At 39.5% G+C, this 27,299-nt stretch overlaps 1 protein-coding gene across 8 annotated transcripts in view; it reads right to left on the reverse strand.

The window, feature by feature from the left end:
- Antp (homeotic protein antennapedia) overlaps positions 1–27,299 on the reverse strand; it is a 395,272-nt gene that overhangs the window by 94,383 nt on the left and 273,590 nt on the right. For all 8 annotated transcript variants that reach the window (XM_072303373.1, XM_072303372.1, XM_019052870.2 and 5 more), the window contains one exon: positions 3,966–4,958. In XM_072303373.1, coding sequence (XP_072159474.1) covers positions 3,966–4,692 — 727 coding nt within the window. In that variant the 5' untranslated portion in view covers positions 4,693–4,958. The remainder of the gene's footprint in view (positions 1–3,965; positions 4,959–27,299) is intronic.

The following is a 27,299-nucleotide window of genomic DNA, read 5'->3' on the forward strand; positions in this document are numbered from 1 at the left end:
AATGTAGTTACGTTACTTCGTCCAGGAAACGACGAAATACTGTATAAGTTAGTTGAATGAAGTTTGAAGACTTTAATTCTGTAGGTTTTGAGCCCTCCAATTTGAAACTTCATCCCTAACGTTTCAAAAGTAAGATAAAAAAATGAAATCAACACGAAACAGAGTATCTTTTTCTAAAAGTTTACAGAAAAACTAACTTACAGCGTGGAGTGCCTCTCCAGAATCACAAACGGAACGATGCTCCGACGGATATTCGCGCGAAACTGACCGAGATGAGCTAAGAAGGAACACGCCTAGAGGCTCTCTTCAATGAGATGCAGGGAACAATATGATGGGAAAGTAAAAAAACCTAAATCCAGGAAACCCACGGAGGCATTCAAATTCCGTGTCGGCAAAACGGCTGGCGTGACAAAAAAGGTAAGGAAGTAAAAACGTAAAAAAAGGAATGCATATAGGTGCAGGGGCAAAACAATAGGAGCAGACGAGAAGAAATCAGGTCAACCTTTTGTTTGAGCGTGTGTCACCCTCGACAAAAGGCTAATCTCGATGCGGAATGAAAAGACAGTATTGGAAAGACTGATGCAACAGTGACGCAATTGTCAACCTATTGAGAGACACTCCCTGGGAGTCACCCACCAGGAAATCAGCGGAGGAAAGTCTTTTGTTTCCATCTACGACATCCTTGAGTGAAAGTGCATCGTAGCAGCTGCTTGGGGACGAATATTCCGAATTATCTCTTCGGGTTCTCTCACTTTAGCGTATATCTCTCCACGATAGAATATCACTCTTAATTTCAGTAAAGCCAAGAAACGTACCGTGGGGAAAAGTTATGTCCCAGAAGAGAGATTCACGCGTCAGAAAACATTAAATATCTTAGTTAGGAATTAGTTTAAGTAATTTTCGATGCAAGAATCGTGTTAAGCGTCAAATTTTGATTAAGAAACATGTATCAGAACGCTTAACTTTGTACCTTGTCCAGTGGTCCATTCAAGATTCTCTCGGAGACTTAAACGAAAGGATAAGAAGATAGTATCGAAACTCTAAATCAGTTAAGATCTGGATCAGCATAACTTGCAAACAGGGGAATCCAAAGAAATTCAATTAAGAACCCTCGAGAAGAAAATTGTGGCGTTTCAGTACTACCCGGAGCACGCCGACGAATGATACAAATAAAAAATGACCTTCAGAGAATGGATTAAAGAGCTGAAAAGACTCCAGCCGATTAAAATCACAAGTAATGCAGTAGCGAGGCGTGCATGATGGACTATCGATATTTCCCCATTCGAAACCATGGTAAAAAATCGATTATTAAGGCGTTTATTACAAACAGCCTATATATCGAACCTTTTTTATAAGATTAAATGACAGATCAATCGATATATCGCAGAGCACGCCACGCCACTGAATAATCGACGGCTGCTACATAGGCTGAGAGAATTGAAGATTCTCCCGGAGACTTAAACGAAAGGATAAGAAGATAGCCTCGAAAATTCAACCTGTCAGCGCGGCATGGCATGGCTACTCGCCTGATCTAAGCGTGGCCACCGCAGAATCCACGCAGCGGGCTACACTGCCGTGCTAAGGAAAAACGCCGTATGAACTTTCAGGCGTTGCCAAATTACCTCTGATAAAATACGAATTTATTGGGGAAATTGCAAGTATTTTTCTTCCAATTTTTTAGATTGTTTTGTTCCAAATTTAATCTTAAATATCTGAAAATGTAAAGGAAAAATATGCATACATTTCGTCAAAAATACATGTTTTATCCGGGGAAATTTGGCAACTCTCGAATGTCCATACGGCGTTCTTCCTTAGCACGGCAGTACAGCGAAACGACGGATTTTCTAGGTCCATTTGTTACGTAAGACCCCAGACGGAGGCGAAGCCGTCATGATGTCACCGTGGACAATGGACTTGGATTAAGATGTCTCAGGTAAAAATGTGATAAGGGTTGAACATTAATAAATGCCGGCTCGGCTATTCAGGAAATCACCATCCGAAAAGCGCTTTTGACCGAGGTCAGGGCTCTCGGGCACTAATGAAAGGTCATGATTTATTCTATGACATCAGTTACCTGCCCTGTTTGATGTCTCTGTTTCGAAAATATTGTTCTCGGATTTCTGCTTCGGTGCCTGGTGTTTTTTTTGAAGGGCGTTTTGGGTTTTTGATGTGGAGGAGCTCGCAACCTTTGAAGTGCGTGTGGATTTTGTCGGCATTTAGAAAACATTTTTTAACTTGGTTGGCTGATCTAGCCATTAAAAGCTTTTCACGAACACTTTGTTGGCTTGAATGAAGACATTCATCATTTTAAAATATCATCCTTAATTTTCATATTCTTATATGTTTTCCTGTTGATTGCTTGGAGGTTGCTAATTGCTAATAAGTTTGCAATAAGATAGATTTAAGGCTGAATTTATATACTATATACTATAATATACTTATATATTATTTTATAGGCAGAACTATTATATTTGCTTAATTTTTGGCACTTTTGTCTATATTAAACAAGTAAATTGAGAGCGTCATATTTCAAAGAGAGAAGAAAATGGGTCAGTTTTCTTGGTCACCTTGTCGTATTTTGACGAATCTTCAAAAACAACATGATGGCGTTTGATTGAACGACAAATTTCTACTTTCATTATGAAAAGAGCTATTGCCATACGAAGAAACAGTGTATGATGTCATTAATCAATGACGCTGCACTAAGTTGCATTCCTTCATTTCTTCCGCGTTGGTCTCATTAGTGAGCCATACTTGGAATCCAGAAAAAAGTTTACCCATCTTTAATTGACGACCCCGAGGTAGAAGAACTACGATATACAATTGCATGAAGCAAATTTCTCCCACCAATGCCACTAACCACTCCTGACCACTAAAGCCACAGACTATGTGCTTCAGCATATTTGGCGAGTGGTAATTTTTTCTTATTATTTTAGCCCGTGCTCAGGCATATTTGGCAACTTTCCTGGTGGTGCACGAAACAGTAACTTGCCTTATGAGATCTGAAAATTTGATCACGGACATTGTTTTCACGTGATTGATAGTTTCCCCCAAAAAGTTTTTACAACTCCTCCCCTTCCCCCACAAATTTGTCACGCAGCCACAACAAGTCGCACTCATTGCAGATCGCGTCATTCGCCGATCAAAGTTACAGGCAAAAATCAAATGTCATCGTCTTCCAGACGAAAAGACGTAACTCCATTCCAAGGTTGCTAAATTTCCTCGACCAGTTAGTATTTTTCACAAACATGTACAATTCGTATTCAAATTTTTTATGATTTTTGTATGAGATCTGAAGAAAAACCAGTGAAATTTCCAGTGAGGAATGCCGAAGATTTTCCTGGTTGATATAAAGTTTGCGAGGAGAAATTTGGCAACAATGGAATTGAGTTCTGTTTTTTTCTTCTGAGAAACGATGATATGTACCCCTAAAGATTTAAAAATTTCTCTTTTGTTTCAGCATGAGCAAATTTTTAAATAATAAGGTTTTCATGCGTCAAGTAACTCGCGTTTGTCAATACGCCTACTTTTCTTACGCTGCGTTAAAGTCTCTGAGTGATCCCTGCATTTTGTCGTCTTGACGACCTCCACTGGCTCAGCTAAGTTATTTTTCTGGAGACGGGCTGGCTCCTCTACCTTCGGGGGGTCTCGGGGGTTCAGAAAACCTCCGAAATGTTCAAAATGCCTGGCCACAGTTATGTGCCGTGTTAAAACAATGTTATACTTTTTTGTTCTTCAATGAACTCAATATCTATGAATGTACTCTAGCAGTGGCGACTCTCGAAAGTTGGCAACACTGTTTTTGTTTCATTTAAATGTACAACAATCGATTCTTGGTGAGGCAAGATGCCATACCTGAAATCGATATTTTCAATGGATTTAAATGGTGGTAAAACAGTGTTGCCAACTTTCAAGAATCGCTACTGTACTCTAGTATGAATGGCAGTCTGCTCTAGCTTACTCACCGAATTGACTCCTCATCCAAGGATAGAGCGGGCTGGGCAGCGACGACGAGGTGTTGTTGGGAGGCGGCGCCTGCTGCTGCGGAGGCGGCTGGCTCTGCTGTTGACTAACTACGTGCTGCGGCGGGGCCGCCTGGTGGTGCTGGTGCGGCCCGTTCTGGTAGCCCATCATCTGGTTGGGCGGCAGCGTGGCCTGCGCCGAGATCGGTTGCTGGTGCATCTGGTGGTTGGGCGGAGGCTGGTGGTTCGTCTGGTGGTGCTGGTGGTGGTTCATGTGGTGCGGGTGGGGGTGGGGGTGGTGCGAGTTCATCTCCAGGTCCGGCGGACTCCCGGGCCCGACCATGCCGTTATTCGAGACGGCCTGGAGCTTGCAACTAGCGTAGACTACCGGGGTCTGGTGCCCGTTCTGGTTCACCATCCCCCCGCCGCCCATCCCTGGGGAGTCGGGCCGGTACCCGGGGTCCACCATCCCCTGCTGCTGGGCGTTGTAGTAGGCCGCGTTGCGGATGTCCATCCGGTCGTACGGCGGGAACCGGGGGTACGGCATGCCCTGGGGTGGCTGCCCCGCGGCGGGCGGGCCGCCGTAGTGGTGCGGGGGCACGCCGCATTGGCTGGGGTCCTCGCCGCCCTGGGGCACCACCGCGGCGCCGTAGTGCTGGTGGTGCTCCGGCGGGACCACGCCCCCGTTGCGCATGTCGGGCATGTACGCGTTGGCGAAGTAGGAACTCATTGCGGCCACTCTCGGACACTCAGCTTAGCTCGACATATCCAGCTCGGCTATCACAGGTTACGCGGACCGCAAACTCGGGAGCCACATCGCGCACTGGTTTATTCCTGCGGCACACACACACACACAGATCACAGATCACGGTCGTGATTCGAGACACTTGATTTTTATTAATTTAGAAAAATAAACTAAGTTTAGAAAACGCGGGACGACGCTCCGGGGAGGGAATGACACAAGTATACTCCGTAATCCAAATTTGGTATCCGCCTCTGAAACACACAAACGAAAAACTGAGGTTAGTTCAACCGTGTGGATGGAACACATGATGTGGACGAGAAAAAGTCACTACCGAAACTAAAATCGAGCACTGTTCCACAGAACCAATGAGATGTATTTATGCTAAAAGGAACTATGTGCATAGGTTTTGCGTGTAACATAGTTCCTTTTAGCATGAATACGTCCAATGGAGCCGGAGGGTAGGCGTGATTTGAGTGCAAGCCCACCTTTGGTGGCTAGGAATAATTTGTCAGATTACAATCAAATAAAAGTAAATTCATCTGGTGTAAGTTGAGAATTTAATTCATTTTCTGATAATCTGGCAACTAAGGTGGTAAAGCGGCATTGACTGATTGGAAAAGTCAAGCTGGATTTTTGAGACATCTGTCGCGATATGAGGTCTCAATTGGCCCCACCTAGGGCCGGATCTGACCGTGAAATTTGTCGCGTCGAATCTGCTTCCGCCACAACGCACCAACACAAATTTTTACTTTTTTCTAGGTTTCGTTGGAGTGTTGGATTATTTGATCGCTCCCTCTCGCGCCCTGTCACCAATTTTGTGATTTTCCTCTGCTTCCAGTGTATTTTTTCATCAGTTTATTACAACGCAAATAAAAAGGAAAAGAGCGGAAAAAAGGAAAGCTTTTTTATTTTCGACCAGAGTAACTAAAAGACGGTGAAGTTTTGAAAAAAAGTTTAGTTTCAAATATTTCACAAGAATCCATGGCAACACTGTCTTTTTTAGATTATTTATCCAATCAACTATACGCAAAACTATCTCACAGTCTAAAAAAATTATCGAAGAGGAGGATTCTATACCAAATTCACTTTATTGAAGAAAATTAATCGTGCAAAGACCTTATGGTTTCCCGTATTAAAGTTAAACTTTCCTTTTAAGGAACTGATGTAAATTTGTCTTTCACTCCCTTTGCTGACAGCAAACACTGTTCCTTGCCGCTAAAGGCTATTCTCGAATTCACTGCGTAATAATTGTGTTTTGGGGTAAACACAATCCTGAGAATAAACATTTGACATTACTACATTATTTCGAAGAGACGTAGTAATATATTAAAGACACTTTTAAAAGGCAGTATCTCGGCTCCCTACCCATCGGTATTAATCATTTCACCACGGGCTCGAATTGATGTCGTACGAACCTCAATACTGCGTTGCTAAGGAAGAACACCGTATGAACATTAGAGAGTAGCCAAATTTCCTCGAATAAAACATGTATTTGTGAGGAAAGTTGCGTAACAATTCCCTTGAAATTTTCAGATATTTTAGATTAAATCGCAAACAAAATTATCTGAAAATTTTGAAAACAAATATTCAAAATTTTCCCGGTGAATTTGACTTTTATTTAAGGAAATATGGCAACATTTGAAGGCTCATATAGCGTTTTTCCTTAGCACGGGAGAGGGGATAAGGCTATTAAACCTTTGGATGAAGTCGTTGCCCATTAAAGTCTGATCAATCAGCGACCGGGAGCCGGTCGGACGAGGTGGAAACAAGCACTACCCTGCTAGGCAAGAACCTCATAATTCCTGAGGAAATGCTACGTAGATAGGCGGTATTTGCTCAGAATGGTAGATGGAGGCGAGTGCAAGCCAACAAAGGCGACAGCGAACGAGCCTGAAGTGGAGACGGCTTGATTCAGGATGGAATTAAAACTCCATACATTATTTATCCGCCATTTACACGTCTACTCCGTTTCTGCATCATTTATCGGGCTCCCGGTCGTTTCGCACAGCAGTTCGAGTTGATAGAAAAAGTCGGACATGATCAGTGGAGTGGCTTGCTATGCGATTATCGATTGATCTGCCATCTAAACTTATGGAAAAGTATCGATAAATACGGTGTTCACAAAGAACACCTTAACAACCTATTATTTACCTTACACTGGAAAAAAAGTCGCTTGGATCTAGAGTCCAGACTCTTGAAAACAATGAAAAGAAAAACTAATCTTGATTCAATCGGATTTTTGATTGAATCAAAAAGAAATTTGCTAAAATTAAGAGGCTTGGTTCTCGATTTAAGCAAAAATCCGATTGAATCAAAAGTATTTTTTCTTGTCAATGTTTTCAAGAGTTTGGACTCTAAATCCAAGCGACTTTTGTTCCAGCGAGCCTCAAATGGGGAGATATCGATAATCAACCATTCACGCCTCACCACTAGACATGGGGATGTAAAAACTTTGAAAGCTTATATCTTTGGTAATATAAAACTTGTGGATGTGGTAATGGTTTCATTGATTTTCTTGTCCTTCTGTGCGTCGGAGTTAGCTCGATTAGGGTCGATGAGCCTTGGGGAGGAGGGGGAGGATTGCGCTGGAGGTCTGCTGTTACAATTAAATAAAATAATTCAGCCCCTTTACATGTATGACTGGGCGAGGAACGTCACAATATTTGAAAAATCTTACTTTCATATTTGTGATTTCAGAAAACTGAACGTCATACCGAGAGGATATAGCTTGGAAAATGAAAAAACTATTATGCATAAATCCGAAATTCACTTGTGAGGTGTCGATTTCAGTGGAGATACGTGCTTTTGCACTTTGGCTATGGATATTTTACATTTTTCAGTGAAAGTTAACTGGGTCCAACCCACGATACACTCGATCCACAAGACGAGGCAACCCCGGAGACCGCCAATTTTGGCGACGGTGCGTAGGGACGGGGAGTGCGATCCGCGATCCGATCCCGGCGGGAAGTCGCGGACTCCTACGCGAGGCCACGGACGGGGTCACCGGTTGCTTTTGAAAAATCGGCGCTGGATTAATACGACGTCTTTATGCTGAAAGGAACTAAGTTCCACGCAAACTCTACGCACATAGTTCCTTCTAGCATAAAGACGTCCAATGATCCGTCTTAATCGGCCGGCTCCCCCGCGTCGCGCCGTACACGCCGCCGTGATGCAACCCGCTGACCAGCCCAGCGCGCCCCGCCTGCTGCGAGTGTCACCGATGGCGTTATACGGACGTATTTATGCTAAAAGGAACTATGTGTATAGGGTTTGCGTTTAACGTAGTTCCTTTCAGCGGCAATACGTTCATACGACCGTGACCGAACGCGGATTCGCTTCGAACTTGTGCGAGCACTTTCCATGCTCTCTTGTCGCGTTTCCTACACTTAAAACTTTTTTTCTTCTTCTTCTAACTTTTGACTAGGGCCGAGATCCTGCTTGTGTAGCCGCTAAATTAGTAAAATATGATGGTAATGAGAGAGATCACTTAATGGTCCCTCGGGGATGAAAGGCAGCTCTGTGCCCATCCCTTGGGCTTTTTTTGCACCGTTGAAAAAAAGAAGGGTATATCGATGGCCAAATATAGGCGGATCCAGGGAGCGTAGGGGGCGTATCCCCCCCTTGGCCAGAAAAAAGGAGGGTAGAAAGGACAGAGAGAAAATATGAAAAAATAACGCTTGTATTTAGTAATTAATCATGGCAAAATTGACTCATATTGCATATTAAGTACTTTAAAATATCGAAAAGTTTCTAGGGAAAGCTCCCTGTACCCTCCTTCTGCCCTCCACGTTCGAAGTGTCTGGATCCACGTATGTGGCCAAAGTGAGAAACCACGTATTTTATTAGGGATGTATGTACTTAATTCACAGCAAAGAACTAATGAAGTATTATTTTGTTTTTTACTTTTTATAGATGTACTATTTAAGGTGTATTTTAATTTTTTTGTGGTTTCTAACGATAGCAAACCGGCTTACGTCTTACAGACTTAAACTGCGGCTCATGCAAAATAAATATAGGGATTCATGTACTAAATTTATAGCAATCAAGCTAAGAAAGTATTATATTGCTTTTTACTTTTTACAGATGTACTATTTAAGGTGTATTGTAATTTTTTGTGGTTTTTAACGATGGCAAACCTGCTTAAGTCTTCGACTTAAACTGCGGCTCATGCGAGAATCCCCATGGCGTCAGCTTAGCCATGGCTCGATCTGCAGTATCGGGTCAGTTTATCATCTCCTAACCTGACCTGCCAGTTCCAGGTCCTCAGCATGCAGTGCCGTACTGAGTCCGCGATTCTACTGAGGTGGTCATCAGTGGTGCCATCTCGCGTTCAGAGCTTTAAATTCACCCATACGAACCGATGAGAGGGAGAGACATGTCGTTGTAAGCATGGCAAGACTGATGGTCAGCCCTCGGCTTATTTTTCATAAATTAATGAATAAATTATGCGTCTTAAAATGACTAATTCCCGTCAAGAACAGTTCATGCGCGTAGGCAAGAGAATAAGCAGAAAATCATTGCACTCGGCATTTGCGTCGGTGTTGTCAAGTGACTTCTGAGTGTGCGAGACAAATGTTTGAACTTCGAGGGGTTTCATCTGCATGATGCGTTCTAAAAAATCAATTTTGAGGTATAAAGCTGTGAGGGAGGGGGATTGGTCAAGAGTAATGTCTAAGATAATTGCGCAAGTATTATTTTTGGTGCTCATCAGCTCATTAAAAATGTTCATGCTCCATTATCAAGAAGTTCGATGGCCCCTTGTCCAGTTGATAAGTGATTTGTAAATATATACTTTTTGGAATGTTAAAATTGAATTGGATAAATTCATATTTTCCGAACTTCTCATTTTGTTGTACTTTTGTCGGAGTGAGAAACGAAGACCAAATAAAAAGAAATGAGATAGTTAACATACTTCGACATTTCTTTAGCAAGAAACGTAATCCAGTTCCAAGTTTGTAAAATTCTCTCGAACATATCAACTTCTTTGGCAGAATATGACTCGGCAGTGTCTGTCTAAAATTTTCCTAAAGAAAAATCACTGAAAATTTCAGATAGGAATGCCTTACAGTTCTTAGTCAACATGCCATTTGCGAGAGAACAATTTTACAGCATTGAAGAGTAGTTACATTCCTGTGTAGGGAAAACGCTTCACAAAACCGCATCTAATCTTCAAGTTTTTCACCCTACCTTGCAGCCACAACTTCAACCACACAAATTCATAGAATTTTTTACATTTTCAGTGCAATTTAGGATGAGCTGAAATATTCATCTTACATCTCTCGCTTCGGACAAAAAAAAGCTCATTTGTGTCTTTTCTGCTTTCACAATCACCTAACATTATGATATTAGAACGCAACTTTTTTTAAAATGTAAGATTCCAAATGTTGAAACAGCACGATAGATTTTAAAATACAAAGGCAGATATGGGAAAAAGACCTACATTTCATTCCATACCGAATATTCTCAAAATTATCATTGTTCACGTGATTTGCGATTGATAAAATTATGCCGGAAACTATGATAAACAAGCAGCCCAGTGTTGTTATTCTCAGCTCATGTTCTTAATTAACACAAGCATGCACATTCAAAGTTGATAAGATGCCAAAACGCTTATAAGTGTGCATATTTGAATAATCCCCAAGCAAATGAAAGACGCATCATTGGCACATGGCATTGTTATGTTTGCGTTTAAGTTTCAAAATATACGATTCACACTGGTTGTTAATTGACGGATTACTTCAACCGAAATAGAAAATGGCTTTTTAGATTTGTCCCAGGAGACAGATGCAGGGGTAGGTGCTTCAACCACATGTCCTCCTGTGCGTTAGAAAAAATGCTTAATTTCATGACGAGCAAGAGCTTTAAAGGATAAAAAAATGCGGTATTTGGATAATTTGGTCCCATAGAGAATGGATCTTTGAAGGTCTGTAATCCTTCCTTCTTTGGTGTGTGCAAACCGTTTCTACCGAGGAAGTTTTAATAAAATAGAATAGCAAGTTTGTGCGCTTCACTGGCAAAAAAGTCTCTTGAATGTAGAATCCATGGTCTTAAAAAATTTGACAAGAAAAACTACCCTTGATCCAATCGTATCCTGCTTAAATCGAGAGTCAAGCCTCTTAATTTACGCGAATTTCCTTTTGATTCAGGCAAAAATCCGATTGAATCAAGAGATTTTTTCTTGTCAAATTTTTCAAGAGTCTGGATTTTGAATCCAAGAGAGTTTTGCTCCAGTGTTTGAAAGGCAAACTCCATGTTTTTTCAACAGTAAGAAAAAGCAGCGTGTTCAAACAGGGTTACAAAGTGCATTTTCTCCTCTTTTATGTATTTATTTTTTACTTCTATTGCATTTGTCATAAAAATGTCATCATATTTACTGATAGTGAAATTCCGTACCTTAGAGAAAAATTATCCTATAATTTGTATCCATTGCCTTTTGTACACAACTCACAAAACGCATTCTTAACCTCAAAAACTGATATCGCAAATCCGAAGGAACACGCAGCCGCAAACTTCGAAAACACTCCAAAAAGACCGACCCGAAACTGAGCCCGAAAACTCCCAGCTCGTCCGAGTCGGTACAATTTTCAGTCCTAATTTTAATGAGTCTTTGGTGAAATTCCTCGACGGAAAGACAAATCTAGGATCTATTCGTCATTTTCGTCCAATAATTAATTTTGCGACGATCTCTTGAGCCCTGGGCGCAACCGAGCGCGGCCCACGTGGGGACCAGAACGCTGGGACACATGGTCCTTTGGAAGTTAGATGAGGCATATTGTCGTGAGGGGGTTTCCGAAATGGGGCTGTTTGTAGGGCAGCGAGCCACACATGCACCTTCCGTGTTAATTAAAAGTGGTTTGTAACGCTTTAGAACTAAGATACCGCCTGCATGAGAAAGAGAGAGAAAACGGGAAGAACAAGGAGGAAGTTTTTTTTTTTTATTTTCTATAAAAAGTGAGGGATAATTGGGGGACAAAGAGTGAGAAAATATCCTCCAACTCTTGAAGTGTGTGAGTATAACAGAGGGACACGTACACGAGAATGAAAATAGCCTCTCATGAAAAATTAATTCTTTGAAGCTAATTCTTACTGCTATACCGAGGACATTTTGTTAGCATTTTGGCCGAAACGATTTTCAAAGGAACGGAAAGGAGTCAGTGTATTTTCTTCAATGTTTTGATAAAGTTCAAACAGGTTGAAAAACTGCAGGTAAAATTTTTGTGGAAATCCGGATAAATCCAACTTCCGACGAAGAAAAGAAGAAGTGCATAGTAATGTACTGTCATATCAGCGTACCCTCAATTGAACTGCATTTTGCAATGAGGAACTACAATTTCTGGCTGATCTATAAAAACACTTCTGTGATCAAGTAAACTACTGGTGCATGCGTTTTTTCCCAATTCGAGTAAGAAATTGTAATTCCTAATTGCAAAATGCAATCCAATTGAAACTAGTAGGATGCAACAATTTAGTTGGTGAATAACACCAATTTGGTCAATATACAGCATCGACTGGATTATCATATTCAAAATCAGTCATGTTATTTGTGCAGACATACCAAATTTTGGTTTCTAGTGACACAAAAAGTTTGAAATGGTATAAAATTTATACTGTGGGGCCACCTGATTTTGCATCCGAAGACTTTTGAATGACCCAATCAAAGTTTTGGTAGAGCTCGTTTGGGCTGATTCACTATGGAGCATCAGTTCATCGAAACGAATTTCATTTTTCCACATTTCAATACTTCATTTAATTATTATATCACGATCTTTCGTTGCAAGGTTTTTACCGTCTCGCTCTGTCTTACGGGTAAAGGAAACACTGTCATCGAAAAATAAAAATTAAAACAAATTGAAATTTCATCATTTCTAGGCGTTCTAGGAAGCCCCAAGTAAAAAAATTCATGTCTGTCCGACCGGCGTACCGTATTTCTGTACACAGCCATACCTCAAAGTCTATTTATTCAATTGCATTTAAAATTGGCATAGAACACACTATCTATGGCTCAATTATTTTTTTCCATTAACAAAATATATATTTTATTTTATTTGTTTTTTACAGTCATCCAAAGAATTGAGACGACGAAGCACATCTTTCGAATTCTCAATGGGCGCACTGTGGGGCTGCCTTCCGAGTTCAGCCATCTTGGTGGGAGCCCGGAGGAGGGCGATCCATCATAATGGGAATCCGAAGCGTCAAGCAAGTCAATCAACGGACCTGTGGGTCCCCGACGGACCGCAGCCAACCCTCATTGGTCCGCGCTCCGTTCCAGATCCGGACAGCCTCCCATCGCTCAAATTTGATGCTGATTAATAACGAATTTCAGGATTATGACGGAGCCCCTCAAAAAACCCACCGCCCCCGCTCCGCCGCCTCCACGCAATACCATGTTTCCAAATTTCAACTCTTGGATCCTCGCTTCACGCCCAGAGGAGAATCGCCTTGAAATTCAGGAGTTTGGTGCAAAAACGGCGCACTGGAAAAAAAAACACATTGGATCTAGAGTCCAGACTCTTGAAAACATCGAAAAGAAAAAGGACTATTGATTCAATCAGATTTAAGCTTAAATCTCAAGGAAATCCGCTCAAATTAAGAGGCTGGGTTCTTGATTTAAGCTTAAATCCGATTGATTGAATGAAGAGTATTTTTTCTTGTCGGTGTTTTTAAGAGTCTGGACTCTAGATCCAATGTGTTTTTTTTTCCAGTGTGGGACCGTTTTTTGCGGAGAACAACTTTCCAGATTATACATTCAATTTTTTTATAATTTTTTTTTAAAAAAAAAATTCAACCTTTTTTGCTTTTTCCTTAGAGGCCCCTAATTGCATCTTACATAGATTAAAAGTGACTCTAAGCAAAAATGGCCCAAGTATCAAGCATTTCAACACGAAGTGTACTTCCTGAATCAGTCGTTCTATGGAAAAATGCCCAAGCTCACCTTTTCTACTTCTATTATCTCTCGTTCAGCAGCTATCGCAGAGCAAATAAAATGAATAATCGTAATTTTTTCTGTTTATTTCAATTATTGCAGCAACACTTATCTTTAGTTATATTAATCTACTGATGTACTTTTTTGTGCACATTATGATCCCACCCTCCTTTCAAGTAATTTTAACAATAGTACGAGTCTCTTGACTATACATTTCTTTTGTGAATTAGAATAAGAAGTTTAAAGTGAAAATACCAAAACATTTTGTGCGAACAGGTTTTTATCTTCACTCACCGCAATTCTTTTATCTAGGTACATACATTGACTTTGTGCGATTTGGCAACTCTTGAACCTACAGGGTTGCTGTATCGTTACACCTAAGTACCATACTTGGTATCGGAAAGCACTTTTTTGAATAAATTTGACGATGTGGTCGAGTTTACAACGTCGTTGTTAGGAAAGGAGGGATCCCAGGGTGCCCGGCATGCGATGTCTGGCCCTCTCCCTTTGCTCAAAAACAAAATGGTCTTAATCTAATTTTAATTGGAAGCCTATTCCATGCACCACTGATAGATAGTTTCTTATGAATCTATTTAGAATGCAAGATTTTATTTCGAGATCCCTCAGAAACATATTTTCCCAGGATGCCACTGCTGACTCAATTTAATTGGACGATAATGACCATGAAATTGGTTTGACGCTATAAAATACGAGAACGTTTATACAGGAAGAGTTGAATACATTTGGTACATTAAAAAAGAATAGAAATTCAAAGAATTTTAAATGAATGATGCGAAAGACAAACTTTAAGACGGTAGAACAATTGTTTGTTGCACTTTAAAAGTATCATTAGAGTTCAGTACCAAGTTCATTCAATCCTCTTTTGTAACCTGTCGATATTAATTTTAGTTCTTCACACCGAAAGTTACAGTATAACTAAAATAACCCGAGTTGAACAAAAAATAAAATTGATCAAAAATGTTCAAAATTTCTTTAAACATAATTGTTTTCAAATACTTAAGACCCTTCGATTTCCATTTAATTCATCGTAAATAAGTACTTTTTAGAGGCTGATTGTATCCTTCATTTTTCGTTTTTTTTATTATTAAGATTGTAATCTTTCGGCGAGCATTTTTCACGAATCAAATCGATCGTCCTTTTCCTGCCTGATAGGATCTGCTCTCAATCACGCCTTAAATCCCGAAATAACCCATCGCTTCCTGAAAGAAGGAACGTAACTTTATCTCAAGGTTGCAAAATTGTTTCAAACAATCCAATTCTTACAAAATGTACCAATGCAATTTTTGTCCAAAATTTCTCTGATTTTTGCAAGAGATCAGAAGAAAAATCAGTGCAATTCACAATTAGAAATCCCAAAGATTTCCCTGATGAAAATGCAATTTCCGGGAGGAAATTCGGCAACATCGCCATTCAGTTACGTTCTTCCGCCTGAAAAACGACGAACTATCCCACGAAACAAAAAAGGACAGGATAGCAACCGGCGAGGAGTCTAGCGAACGCGTTTATCGATCGCTTCGTTTACTAAGAAGGAGCAGAAGAAAAAATGAATAAAACATTTAAGCGCACCGATCGCGGAGCCCGCCGTCCACGGGTTGGAAGTGGGGGAAAGGGGGGAAGGGGGGAGGGGGGGGGGCGACGGCGAAGGGTCCCGTGAGGAGAGGCAGGGAGTTCTCTGAAACCGCATCTGACGGAAAAGTGAGCTGGAATAATATTTGACCACAGACGACCTACGGGATGGGGTAAGGGAGGGGGAGAAAAAAATCTTGGTTTAATTAAACATGCAGCTAAGATTAATCTGCCCGGGGCGCGGGGCGGGGCGGGGAAGGGAGGGGGCCGGCACGAGGGGAGGAGGCCCCCAGTGTGTCAAGTCCCCGCACCGTAGGGAAAATTTCCTTGACGAGGGTAAAAATGTGCATTGGCTATCGATGCAATGCGTTTGAAAGCACAGGGTGCTTCATTATGGCCTTCCGAGGATTTGATGAGCTGTGTTTTGCAGTGAGGAATTGAAAGTATTAAAGTTTTCCCAAAAACGTGTAACTTTTTCTTGAAAAGAATGAAGGATCCCTGAAAAATCAAATATTTTTCGTGGTGGATAGACGTTTTTAAAATTTTTAAAATTTAAACTTCGAAAGATGAAAGAAATAGCACCTAGTCGTAATGTATCGTATTCAAGGTGAGATTGTAACGCTATCGATTGGTTCAACGTGTGAACATAGCCTCAAAAGTTAATTGAGAATCAGAGGGAACGGGTTTTTTGTGATAGATTTTTGAGAGTACGAAATGGCGAGGAAAAGTGAAATTGTCAGGAATTTTCTCATTTTCAGCTCTTCCAACTTAAATCCTAAATTTTTTGTTTGGGGTCATGTTCTATTGTTTTGAACCAAACGATATGCACCGAGCCACTATGGAATACGATCCATAAAACAAGTCACCAGGAAGCACCGTGAAACTCCCGGTTTCCTTTTACAAAATTCAATCCATTTCCTGTCATTCTCTGCAGGTTTTGACCATTCAAATTTGTGTTTTATTTCATTGTTTTGTTGGTTTTTTTTTTTCAATTAAGAAACTCAAAAAGATATTGAGTTGTCGAATGTTCCAGGGGTTGGTTTTGAAAACCATACAGTTGTGTTTTAATGCCTAAAATTTCCATGTTAGAGGCAAAAACAATACCTACTTAAGTGTCGAGTTACTATATCTAAAATGCATCGATCTCCGTGATTGAATTTCTTTCTCCAAAATTTTTCCAAATTTAAAATCCTCTTCAAAAACATGCAAAACTGGGTAGATTAATAAACCCTGACTATCTACCTACCAAGACTTTTCATATACTGCTTGATTCGATGTCCCACCCTTGAATAACTGCAACATCATGTACACCAATACTTTTCGTTTTCGTAGGAGTATTAGATAAAATAGATTGATTTGAGGTAAAACAAATTGCTCATTGAGTATATTTTTCCAATTTTTTGTAAAATTTCATACCCCTTATCAAAAACATTCAAAACTGGGTAGATTTTGCCATGACATACTGCCTGATCCGACTTCCCACCCTTGACAACTGCAACATCATGCACACCAATACTTTCCTTTTTTGTAGCAGTAGTAGATAAAATGTATTGATTCGAGGGAAAACAAATTGCTTAAGGAATATATTTTTCCAAAATTTTGTAAAATTCCATACCCCTTATCAAAACATTCAAAACTGGGTAGATTATTGCCAAGACACACTGCCTGATCCGAATTTTATAAAATTCCATACCCCTTATCAAAAACATTCAAAACTGGGTAGATTATTGCCAAGACATCCTGCTTGATTCCTATTTCCCACCCTGACAGCTGGAACATCATGTACACCAATACTTTCCTTTCTTGTAGGAATAGAAGATAAAATAGATAGATTTGAGGAGAAACATATTGCTCATTGAATTTATTTTTCCAAAATTTTGTTAAATTTCCTACCCCTTATCAAAACATTCAAAACTGGGTAGATTATTGCCATGACATACTGCCTGATCCGATTTCCCACCCTTGATGACCGCAACATCATGTACACCAATACTTTCCGTTTTAGTAGGAGTAGTAGATAAAATAGATTAATTTGAGGCAAAAGAAAGTTCCTTATTGAATTTATTTTTCCAGAATTTTGTGAAATTTAAAATCCTCCGTCAAAAACATGTAAAACTATGTAGATTATTGAACCTTGACACTCTGCCAAGACTTTTCAAATACTGTCTGATTTGATTTCCCACCCTTGACAACTGCAACACCCTGTACTCGAATACTTTCCCCTTTGCACCCGCTTTGAAAACCGGAGCCCTAATCTCGAGTACACCCGGGCGGCGGAGTGGCAGCGGACATTTTTTTCCAAAACCCCGTTTCTCAACGGAAACCGGGGAGCCCCTTGTCATTCAGCGAGCGCGCTCATCCCCTCGACGCCCCTTCAATCGACAGCGATGTTCGACTCGGACCCGGCCGGATCCGCTCCTTCGCCCGGAGACCGCGTCACGGAGTGACAAAGGATAAACTTTGTGACTGGGGCGCCCATTTATCAACGTGGCGTTCGCGATTTGTCTAGGTCTTGAAATAGTTATCACAGCCGGTTCAAGACGCCACGTTTCGCGCGCCCCGGGACCCGGGCTCCGTAGGCCGGAGCAGTCGAAAAGAGGGAAAAAAACGACGGTTGCCAGGGACGTCTCCCGTCACGAGGAAAAACGTCGTATCAACTTTTGAATATTGCCAAATTTCTCCCGAAAAAATCACTAAAAAGGATTTCAAACTTACGGCCAAGAGATCATTACTTTCTACCTTAGGATCCACCCATTTCAACCTATAGGGTCGCTCCTTACTCCCTATGTCTTCTTTGTCTATGACTTTGTCAATTTCAATATTCAGTCCGTCGGATAACCCAAAAAGTAGCTTAAATTAAGCAGTATCATTCTTGACTCAAGAGAGGAGATTTCAAACTTATGGCCAAGAGATGCCTTTTCTTGAGTCTAGAATGATGCTATTTAATTTAAGCTTCTTTTTTGCTGATCCTCTGGGCTGATATTTGAACTGATCGACAAAGCTGTAGACAAAGAAGACTTAGGGAGTATGGAGCGATCTCATTGGTTGAAATGGGTGGTTCCCACAGACTAAGGGAGAAAATGATAGACTAAACTATGGGGTTTCTAGTTGGTTGCCGTTAGTTAGTCGATTACCTACCTCCCTTGTCCATTGCAACCACCCCCTTCCATCAATAGAATCCCTCCGTATCTCTTTTGTGTGCTTCGCCCATAGCTTTGTCTATCAATTTCAATAATTGCCCCGCCGATCATTTATTTTTCTCGTTCCCAGAGAAATAAAACTTGAATCAAGGACCAAGGTGGAAAAAGACTCTAGGCTGCGAATTCAAGGATCATCATGCTTCAGTTAGGAAATTTTTATCAGTGATAGTTGAAACCATTTACTGCATATTGTTGCAAGGAAACAGCAAATTGTATTTTTGGCTTCAGCCCTTTGTAGCACTTAATTGCATTAAAGAAACAAATGGTTTTTATATTAGTCTCCAATTGTCTTCATAATCCTAATAATAATGCACTATGTACGTTTTTCATCAGGCGTCAGTGATTAATTTATGCAATAAAAGGTTTTACTTCTGCAATAATTTACGTACATTTTCCATTAAAATTATCAAATAAATTAGATGAAATTTAGAATAAATTTCTCCAAAAATTTGAAGAAATTCATTCACAAGTTTTTCGGGAAATCTGAATTTTATTAAGAGCAATTTGGCAACGTTCTGATATTTATACGGCTCCTTTCTGAAACAGTGTAGCGCAGTATGAGTGAGAAAACTAGTTATTAATTGTCTGGAAAAGAACGGGCGGAACAAACGCGGTGACTCAGGAATGAGATCGGTGATCTGGCGCTTTGATATCAAAGTGGATTGTTTAAATTCGCTTTGCAGTCGCTTCGTGAATAATTTCGCCCGAAATCTTGTGAAGATCCGATCAGAGCCGGTGCATGTCTCGTTGATGTTACATGCTGTCAGAGACTAAGTATTTTAGAAACCCTGTGAGACAGGATTTTCAGAATAAAAGTCATTTTTGAAGATCAATACCTCTGAGGAGCAATTTTTTCAGGAAGGATAGATCTGGTCTGACAAACTTGTGATGGAATCCTTCTACCACTGCAGGGGAATAATAATGATAAATTATGACATTAATTTTAACTATCTCACCCCTTTCTAGAGTCTCTGTAACTAGTGTGAGGTCCCTAAAATACGTGTAACTTCAATACTGCCTTGCTGAATTGAACCAACGTATCTATACGAAGTCCATTAATATGTCATGGTTTTAGCAAAAGAAGGAAGTGTAAATGGCACTAAATTTGCAGGGTGATGGAAAATGTTTTTAATTGCAACGGGCAACAACAGTTTTGGGCTTTTTAGAAAACTGCTTGCTGAGGAAAGTTAATAGCTTCCAAAGATAGCAGTGCCACAGCTTCTACATGCCAAAAAATAAAGAAAATTACTGCGCTTTGGATACACTGTTTCACAAAGAAAGTTTTCACTCTGAGCTGAATCGACTTTTCTTCTAGCTAAGACCTCATCAGTGGCCCATTGGATTAAATTTTACAACTGAGGACTAATCTTTTTGACTCATTTCAGACACAACATACGTGTCACTATTAGCCTCATTCAGATTGCAGATGGGGTCAGTCTTCCCACGACGGCGCCCACACGTTAAAACTTCGGTGGCAAAGCTTGAATGATCGGTTATCGATATTTCCGCACTTGAAGGTATAGTAAAGAATCGATTATCGAGGTCTTCGTTGCGAACACCCAGTTTATGGATCCTTTTCCATAGGTTTAAATGACTGATCAAACTTAAAACTTTGAACTTTATTTTCTCGAATCATCAACTTGCCACTAGAGTCCCTTTATACTGAGAGTCAAGACAATTCGGCTCATGGATGTCACAAACGGGAATAAAGATTACAGAAATTGAACGTTTTACGTAATCTTTGATCGGCCCATTCTCAAATGCCTTTCTCCGTTCCTCCTCTCATTCCGTTTGTTCCTTGCCGAACCCGTAATTCCCTGGTCCATTCCAGATTATAATCTTTGCAATTGGTGAAAATGTAATCTTTATTCCCGTTTGTGACACTGTGGAGGCCTAAAATACGGGAACCAATCAGAAATGGATTCAAATTGTCTTGACTCTCAGTATAAAGGGACTCTACTTGCCACTACCGTTGTTTGTCCACCCACTTCCTCAACCCTCAAGTGTAAATTTCGTCTCGTTGGCAACATGGCGAGCAAGTTTGATGGAATGTACTGGTTGGCAAGACGGCGACTCCGCGCGATGCGATGCGGCGCGGCGCGCTGGCCAGTGTGAACACGCCCGAGGCCGATAATAAGCGGAGCCTACTCCACGAGCGACGCGGCTTCGTCGGTGAAAACACCTCTCTTACGTACTATTATTAAACCTCGCTCATCAGGGCTACGATGGATGATTATTTTCCGGACACATTGCCCAGCACCGACCGCGCCACCGTCCGGCACAGTATCCAAGCCCAAAGGTCTCTGCTCTTTTCCTTGCCGGATTTCTAAGCTCAAATTAAAGTGTTCACTATAATACTTTTTTAGGAGAGGAGAGAAAAGTAAGAAAAGTGACCCAAACTGTACTTTACAAGATGGTAAAATAGTGCTTGGTCCACACTATTTTGTAGGGAAAACAAGGCCAAAAAGTTCAAAGGTTTCAATCAGAGTCAAAAACACTTTTTACGGGAAAACAAAGCCAAAAAGTTCAAAAGTTTCGATCAGAGCCAAAAACACTTTTTGCAAGGAAAACAAGGCTAAAAATTCAACAATTTCAATTAGAGTCAAAAACTGACCGTGAGTGTTTTTGACTCTAATTGAAATATTTAGCCTTGTTTTCCCCGCCAAAAAATGTGGACCCAGCACTATTGTACCACCTGATTTAACCACTTTGAGTTAAAAGCTCCTTGAAAATGCTGTAATCATAGGGATTTTAGTGTATGTAAGGAACATTCACGGACATTTTAAGTCTATGAGATTTATCAGAGCGTCTTAAAATCTCGACGGCCTGATGGCACTGAGAGGGACTTTCAGTGAGTTGATGGTGCTACCCAAGGAATCGTGTTTTAATAGTTTAATATTACAGAATAGCAAAGAATGTTAGGATTTGGACGTAATTTTACGATAAGAAACTACCTGCATCAACACAGTGGAACATTCCTCATCTTGCAGGAAAAACTAAAACATTTTGTAGTTTTAATTTTTTCAACAATTGAATGCAAATCGTCCTAGTTCGTATTGGTTTATATTTATGTACATAGAAATGGATAAAATCGTCACCACGATACTTTTTAGGATTTTCTCTTCCCTCAAGAACAATAATTCTTTATTCGCACATTGTGACAACCTTTTGAACTTAATTCAAGTGAAACTAGTTCCATAGATGGGGGAACTTGCAATCGAGTATGTTAATCTCAGGCACGCAATATTAATTGCAAAAAGACACTTATGCTATGGCACATACAAATTTAACTGATACACAAGTGTTTAATCAACTGATTGTGAGTGGTTTCATTAGAAGAAATTGACTACCCCCTTTAATCCAAGAATGAACTCTGAGTACGGAGATTTTGCCGCAAAGAGAACAGGTTTGAGATACAAGTGCAGTGGCAACCGAGAAATGGGAGGAGGGGGATGATATTTCTAACGGCTCCATAGAGAGCTATATAGTATAGGGAGGTATACTGTGAGAAAATACAATTTAGAAGAAACTCTGAGACGACATATTTTAATCTTGTACCGATACCGATATGCCTTGATTACTGTTAATTGTGGTTATGCTGCTAAACGCACTGAAAACAATCTACTTCTGGAGCGGGAGAAATACGGATGTTGCAAGATCCAGGGATTGCTACCTAATTGGGGGTTCTACGGTAAAGTTTAGTAAGAAACGCGACTTAAGCTTCCTAAAGTTCATTAATGTCTCTTTTTTTACTGAAAAAAAGAACCTTGAAGTTGAAGTTAGACAAAGAACGCCCCAATCCGTTGAGCGATATCGCAACCTGCAATCTCTTAGATCTCATTTTAAGTGCATAAATTGCGACTTTGGTTGCTTCAAGAAAATTTGATTTTGCTGAAATATTCCGTGACATTGCTAATGGAACAAAAAAAGTGTTTTTTTCTCTTTTTTTTTCATTTTAAAACCTTGTAAACTCATTCTGTTAAAAGTATTACAAAGATTAGGACGATTAAATCGAAACCACTTTACTTTTTTCAACATAAAAAGTAGATTTGAATGCACGAATGTGTGCAGGTTTAGGGAGAACGAAAACCGTCACTCTTTCCCACACGCTTGTGTTTCGAGACCCTCTCGGAGAAATGCATTCGGCGGGGAATTGCGAGGCGCATTGTCCGCTCATCTCGACAGAATAGAAGAAAGTAAAAGTTGCGGCGGCGATTTTTTGCGGAACTATTTCCTTTTGATGAAACAAAAGACTTTTGTGTTCTGCTAGGCTGTGGTAGGTGGACATGCGGTGACATTTCTTGCGTAAACAAACGCGGAAATGTTTTGTTTCGTGTTTTTCTCTACAAAAAGAGGACAATGGAGGTTGAGAATTGTGCATTAACGCACGCAAAAAAACTTAGCCTGAGGTTAACTTTCTAAAAAAGAGGGCAGAATGTAAATGGAGGAGAATAATGCAAAGGTGGAAATATTTTGACAGTGTTTTCACCGCAACCTGTTTCCGGGACCGACTTAGTTTTCATCCAGGTGCGAAACGAAAAACACCTGAGCTGTGCCCCAATTCTGACCGATATTTAGTCTGTTCGCAAGTGGGTTTAATGAGGCGGTGTTTCACTAATCGTGGGTGTACATTCGAGTATTTGCATCAGACTTGCATGAAATAAGTCTGGGGCAGTTAATTGACTGGAAGAGTGATTATTAAGAAATATATACCGAAAGAACTAGCGGTGGGCTGTGCAGAGGCATTTTGCTGAGGGATTGTTGGAGCACTGCAGGTGAGTGATTTCCTGAATTTCAGTGCTTTGCAAAGTTGAAATGACTTTTTTAGGAGAATTCCCTAAAGAATAAAGGAGAGAAGTGTGGCATAAATTTACCAGTTCTTAATTACTAAAGGGATACAGGTCTAATTTAGTCTTCCAAGAAAATAATTGTTTGTGCATTTTTTCATTGTCAAAAGAATATCATTTCTGAAAGTTTACAGTTTTCATAACGTGGCAAAAATTTAAAAAAATAGACTTCAAAATCCATCCGAATCCATATTGATAATTATTAAAAATTTAAAATTGCCTTTTTAAACCAAATATTACGTTTTATATAATTACTTAGATGTAAATCCAGTAGAAATATATTGATCGTGAAAAAAAAAGTATTCTATTCAAAGCTGACAATGATAGTACTTTTATTTGCTTTCAGGTTATTTTTTAATTTAATAAGCATACAAAACATATCAACTCTTCAAATAATGTGGGTTTTTTCACCCTTTATACAAACTTCAGTGACTTTTTATTCGCGTTCTAAACTGATTACATGATTTTGTTGAAAAAATTCATTGCATTTTAGTTTACACCATGCATCACTCCTTTTACGTCAAAGATAGGGAAAGAAGTGAGTAAATTTCTCGAAAGTAAGACGTTTGTCTGCCTCCTACGGGATCTGAAAGAGAGGTCTGAGTCCCATAGATTCGGGTACTAAACCTGCCCGATGGTTACGACCAGCCGTTTAAAACGCCTTACGTTCATGTGGTAGGCAACATGTCTTGCGTATACATCGAACCAAAGTGGTTTCTTCTCTGTAATTCTGGTAGTTCCTTTTTGCTCCTCAAGTATCTTAGTTCAATATCCTTCTCACAATAATTATTCTTTGAAAACATCCGGTACAGTTTCGTGTAAATGTACTTTTGTTGAAGGAAAGGTTGAAACGATTTTCCGTCATTCCAAAAGTACTTGTCCGATATTGACAACTTTTGCGTTCATTTTTTTGTTCTTTGTTAAAAGGCTGTTTTAAATAGCAGGACATGAAGTAAGTATTTGAAGAGTGGGTCTCTGAATTCGAGATTTAAAAATCGCATTTTCCCTCTTATTATTTCATGTTAATTTAGAGCACTGGGTTATTAAAAAACTAATGGGACCAATTAATTAATAAAAATACGAGCTAAGTGGCACCTCATTCAGAAATGTTTTGTGATATTTAGACCTCAAATTTAAAAACAATTCGGTGAGCAATGTAACCATTCTAACATGAAACCAAAGCATTTTCATTCATGCATAATAAGATATTTTAGTTTCAATTATTTTTAGACAGAATGACATTCATAGAGAATTCAAAACCTGTGCACTTTCAATTTAAAAATAGAACCGTTTATGCTCGGGAATCTACTATTAATGGAAGTGTATTTGCCGGACATTTGAGCAGCATTTCAATGAATAAAAAAGTCGACATCAATATAAAAAATATATTTCTAAGTGTGCATAACTTTCATCTCTTTTTTAACAAGATTCGACGATAACATCCACGATCAAGTAATTATTTGCGTTAGGTTATCCTCCGTGTTGTCCAAAATCTAAATTTTAACATTTAGTTTACGGACAAAAAGAGACTGGTAAACCCTCCCACCGTGAACATTAAATTCCATGAAAAATGTTATAGTATAACTTTTGAAAGAAATTTTGTGATAGTCAGTTTCGTCAGGATTGTTCATCACTTCAGATCGATACACGGACTCTCAGTCAGGCTCCTTCTAAACCCAGCCCGACCACGTCAGAATCGACATTCCCGCGACCTCTGTGCTCGAAAACCGGAACTAATAACGCAACAGAGTTCCAGCCGCATAAAACGCCTGACGTGTATACGACTTATTGAGCTCTTGGTTAGGCTGACAGTCTATCTTGTACAAGATAGACGTACATTACATTTTCTAAGGAAAAACGCTGTATGAACCTTCAGGCGTTGCCAACTTTCCATTGATAAAACACGCATTTCTTGATCAACTTATGAATATTTTTCTTCCAATTTTTCAGATAATTTTGCTTGCAATCTCACCGAAAAGTCTTGAAAATTCCAAGGGAAAATATTCATAAGTTTCCCCGGAAATGAACATTTTATTGAAGGAAATTTGGCAACTCTCGAATGTTCATGCCGCGTTCTTCCTTAGCACGGCAGAATACCAATGAGGGGCTTCATAAAATATATGAAGTGATTTCGCTGATTTTTACAGAATTTATTGGTCATTAGACCTTTAGTTGCTACCGCCAAAACACACCAAAAAAAAAAAAACGAGATCTGAAAATTGACGGCAGAGTATGCTCCGGTTATCACTGACTAAAGTAAAGAGATTTTAAAACGGAATGAAGGACTTTGATGCAAAAGAAAATATTGAAGTTGGGAACAGTAATCAGTAAACTTGAAGTGTGGGAAACTCAATTTGGTTGTTTGGAATATTGCAAAAGTTTAAAAACATAAAACTCGTTTAGGTGTCTTAAGAAAAACGATCTTATTTTTCAGTATTCCTCCTTTCTTTTTCTCTCTTAAGAATATATATTTAAAAAAAAAGAAATAAATAAATGATCGTAAAGCAACGAATACGTAAGTAACAGTTTTTGTAAATAAGGAAAAAATGTATATTTTTTTCTTGAGAAATGATAATAGAAAAAAAAACGTTGGAATATGATTTGCAGTGTTGTAATTCTGACATTGAAAAAAAAAAAAAAAAAAAAAAAAAAAAAAAAAAAAAAAACATTAAAAACACAGTAATAAAACAAAGAAATAAAAAGAAAAACATTTAGAGATTAAAATCGTTTAAGTAGGGAGTAGCATACATTCACCGACATCCACTATACTTCTACCGCGGTGAGGACACGGTATCACCGAACGAATAGTCACCGGGTAAAAATCGCCTTCAAAAACACTCGACCCCTCAGCAAACAGAACAGCTACTCGAATTGCGTGCAGCTTTTTTGAAGGCGTCGTAGGGCCTCTTCTGATTGTCGGACGGCTCGGAATGATCAGTGGTGCTAAGATCCCCTGCCTCTGCCTCTCGCATGATACTCAAGGTTACGTTCAAGAATGTTCTTTTCTCTCATGGAAAGCTTAGTTAATAAGTTTTAATTAAGGACCCGGTTTAATTCTGTTTCTTTTCTATCACCTAAATTCTGTTTCGTCAAAACAATTTTTGATTTGATATAAGCTGTCTTTTTAGGCATTTTTTTTAAGATTACTAATTTTTACCCTAGGTGTTAACCAATTCCATCATTACTGGATCGAATGGAAACCTCCAAAAAATTAAAGAGGTGTCCTGGAAATTTTGGCCCCATATGAAGAAAATAAAAAAGAAATGGAGGGGAAAGGGAAGCAATCTTGCTTAAACGATTTAATTTTTCCCGTTACCGCAAAATCAGCCTAAGATGAACAGATAAATGTAAATGAAAATTAACTTATTTAAACATCGACAGCTATACTTCTGAATATACGGTATGAGTACTTTTTTATCTGTAGTAGGCACTGAGAATATTAATGATGAGATGAATCTATAAACAAAAACGGCGCCTTTTCAGTTGAATGGCTGAACATTTTATTGTTGGAGGCAGGAGGTGTGAAGCTCCAAGTTCAAAAAAAAAAAAAAAAAAAAAAAAAAAAAAAAAAAATACGCGAAAACATCCGAACCTATTTACTCGGTATATCCTAAAAACGCTAATCGAAAAAAAAAATTGTTGGCTTAATGTTCTTAAAAGCTGGAAATGTTAAACAAATTCAAATTTTGATAGAATCGTCGTCGTTTAAAATGTTAAGAAAAGCATTGAACTTTGAGGAATGGGAGAACACTTAATAAAGTAAGAAATGTGACTGGGTTTTACACGAATTGTGTCTATAAAACACGATAGGTAAAAGGTGCTTCTTCGTTTTAGAGGCAATATTGGATTTTAATCTTTGAACATATCTCTACCACGTCAATGGTGTAGACCTACAATTTGCCGGCCGGGAAGAAAAGGAAAGAGAGGCCCTCATAATTCAAACCTAGCGGAGAGAAGACTCAATCAAGTAGTTGATACAGCCATCCAATAGATGGCGGCAGTCTCGCGCGCGGCTGAGTGACATGTTATTAATGA

Source organism: Bemisia tabaci, chromosome 8 (genome assembly GCF_918797505.1).
Source record: "Bemisia tabaci chromosome 8, PGI_BMITA_v3".
NCBI lineage: Eukaryota > Metazoa > Arthropoda > Insecta > Hemiptera > Aleyrodidae > Bemisia > Bemisia tabaci.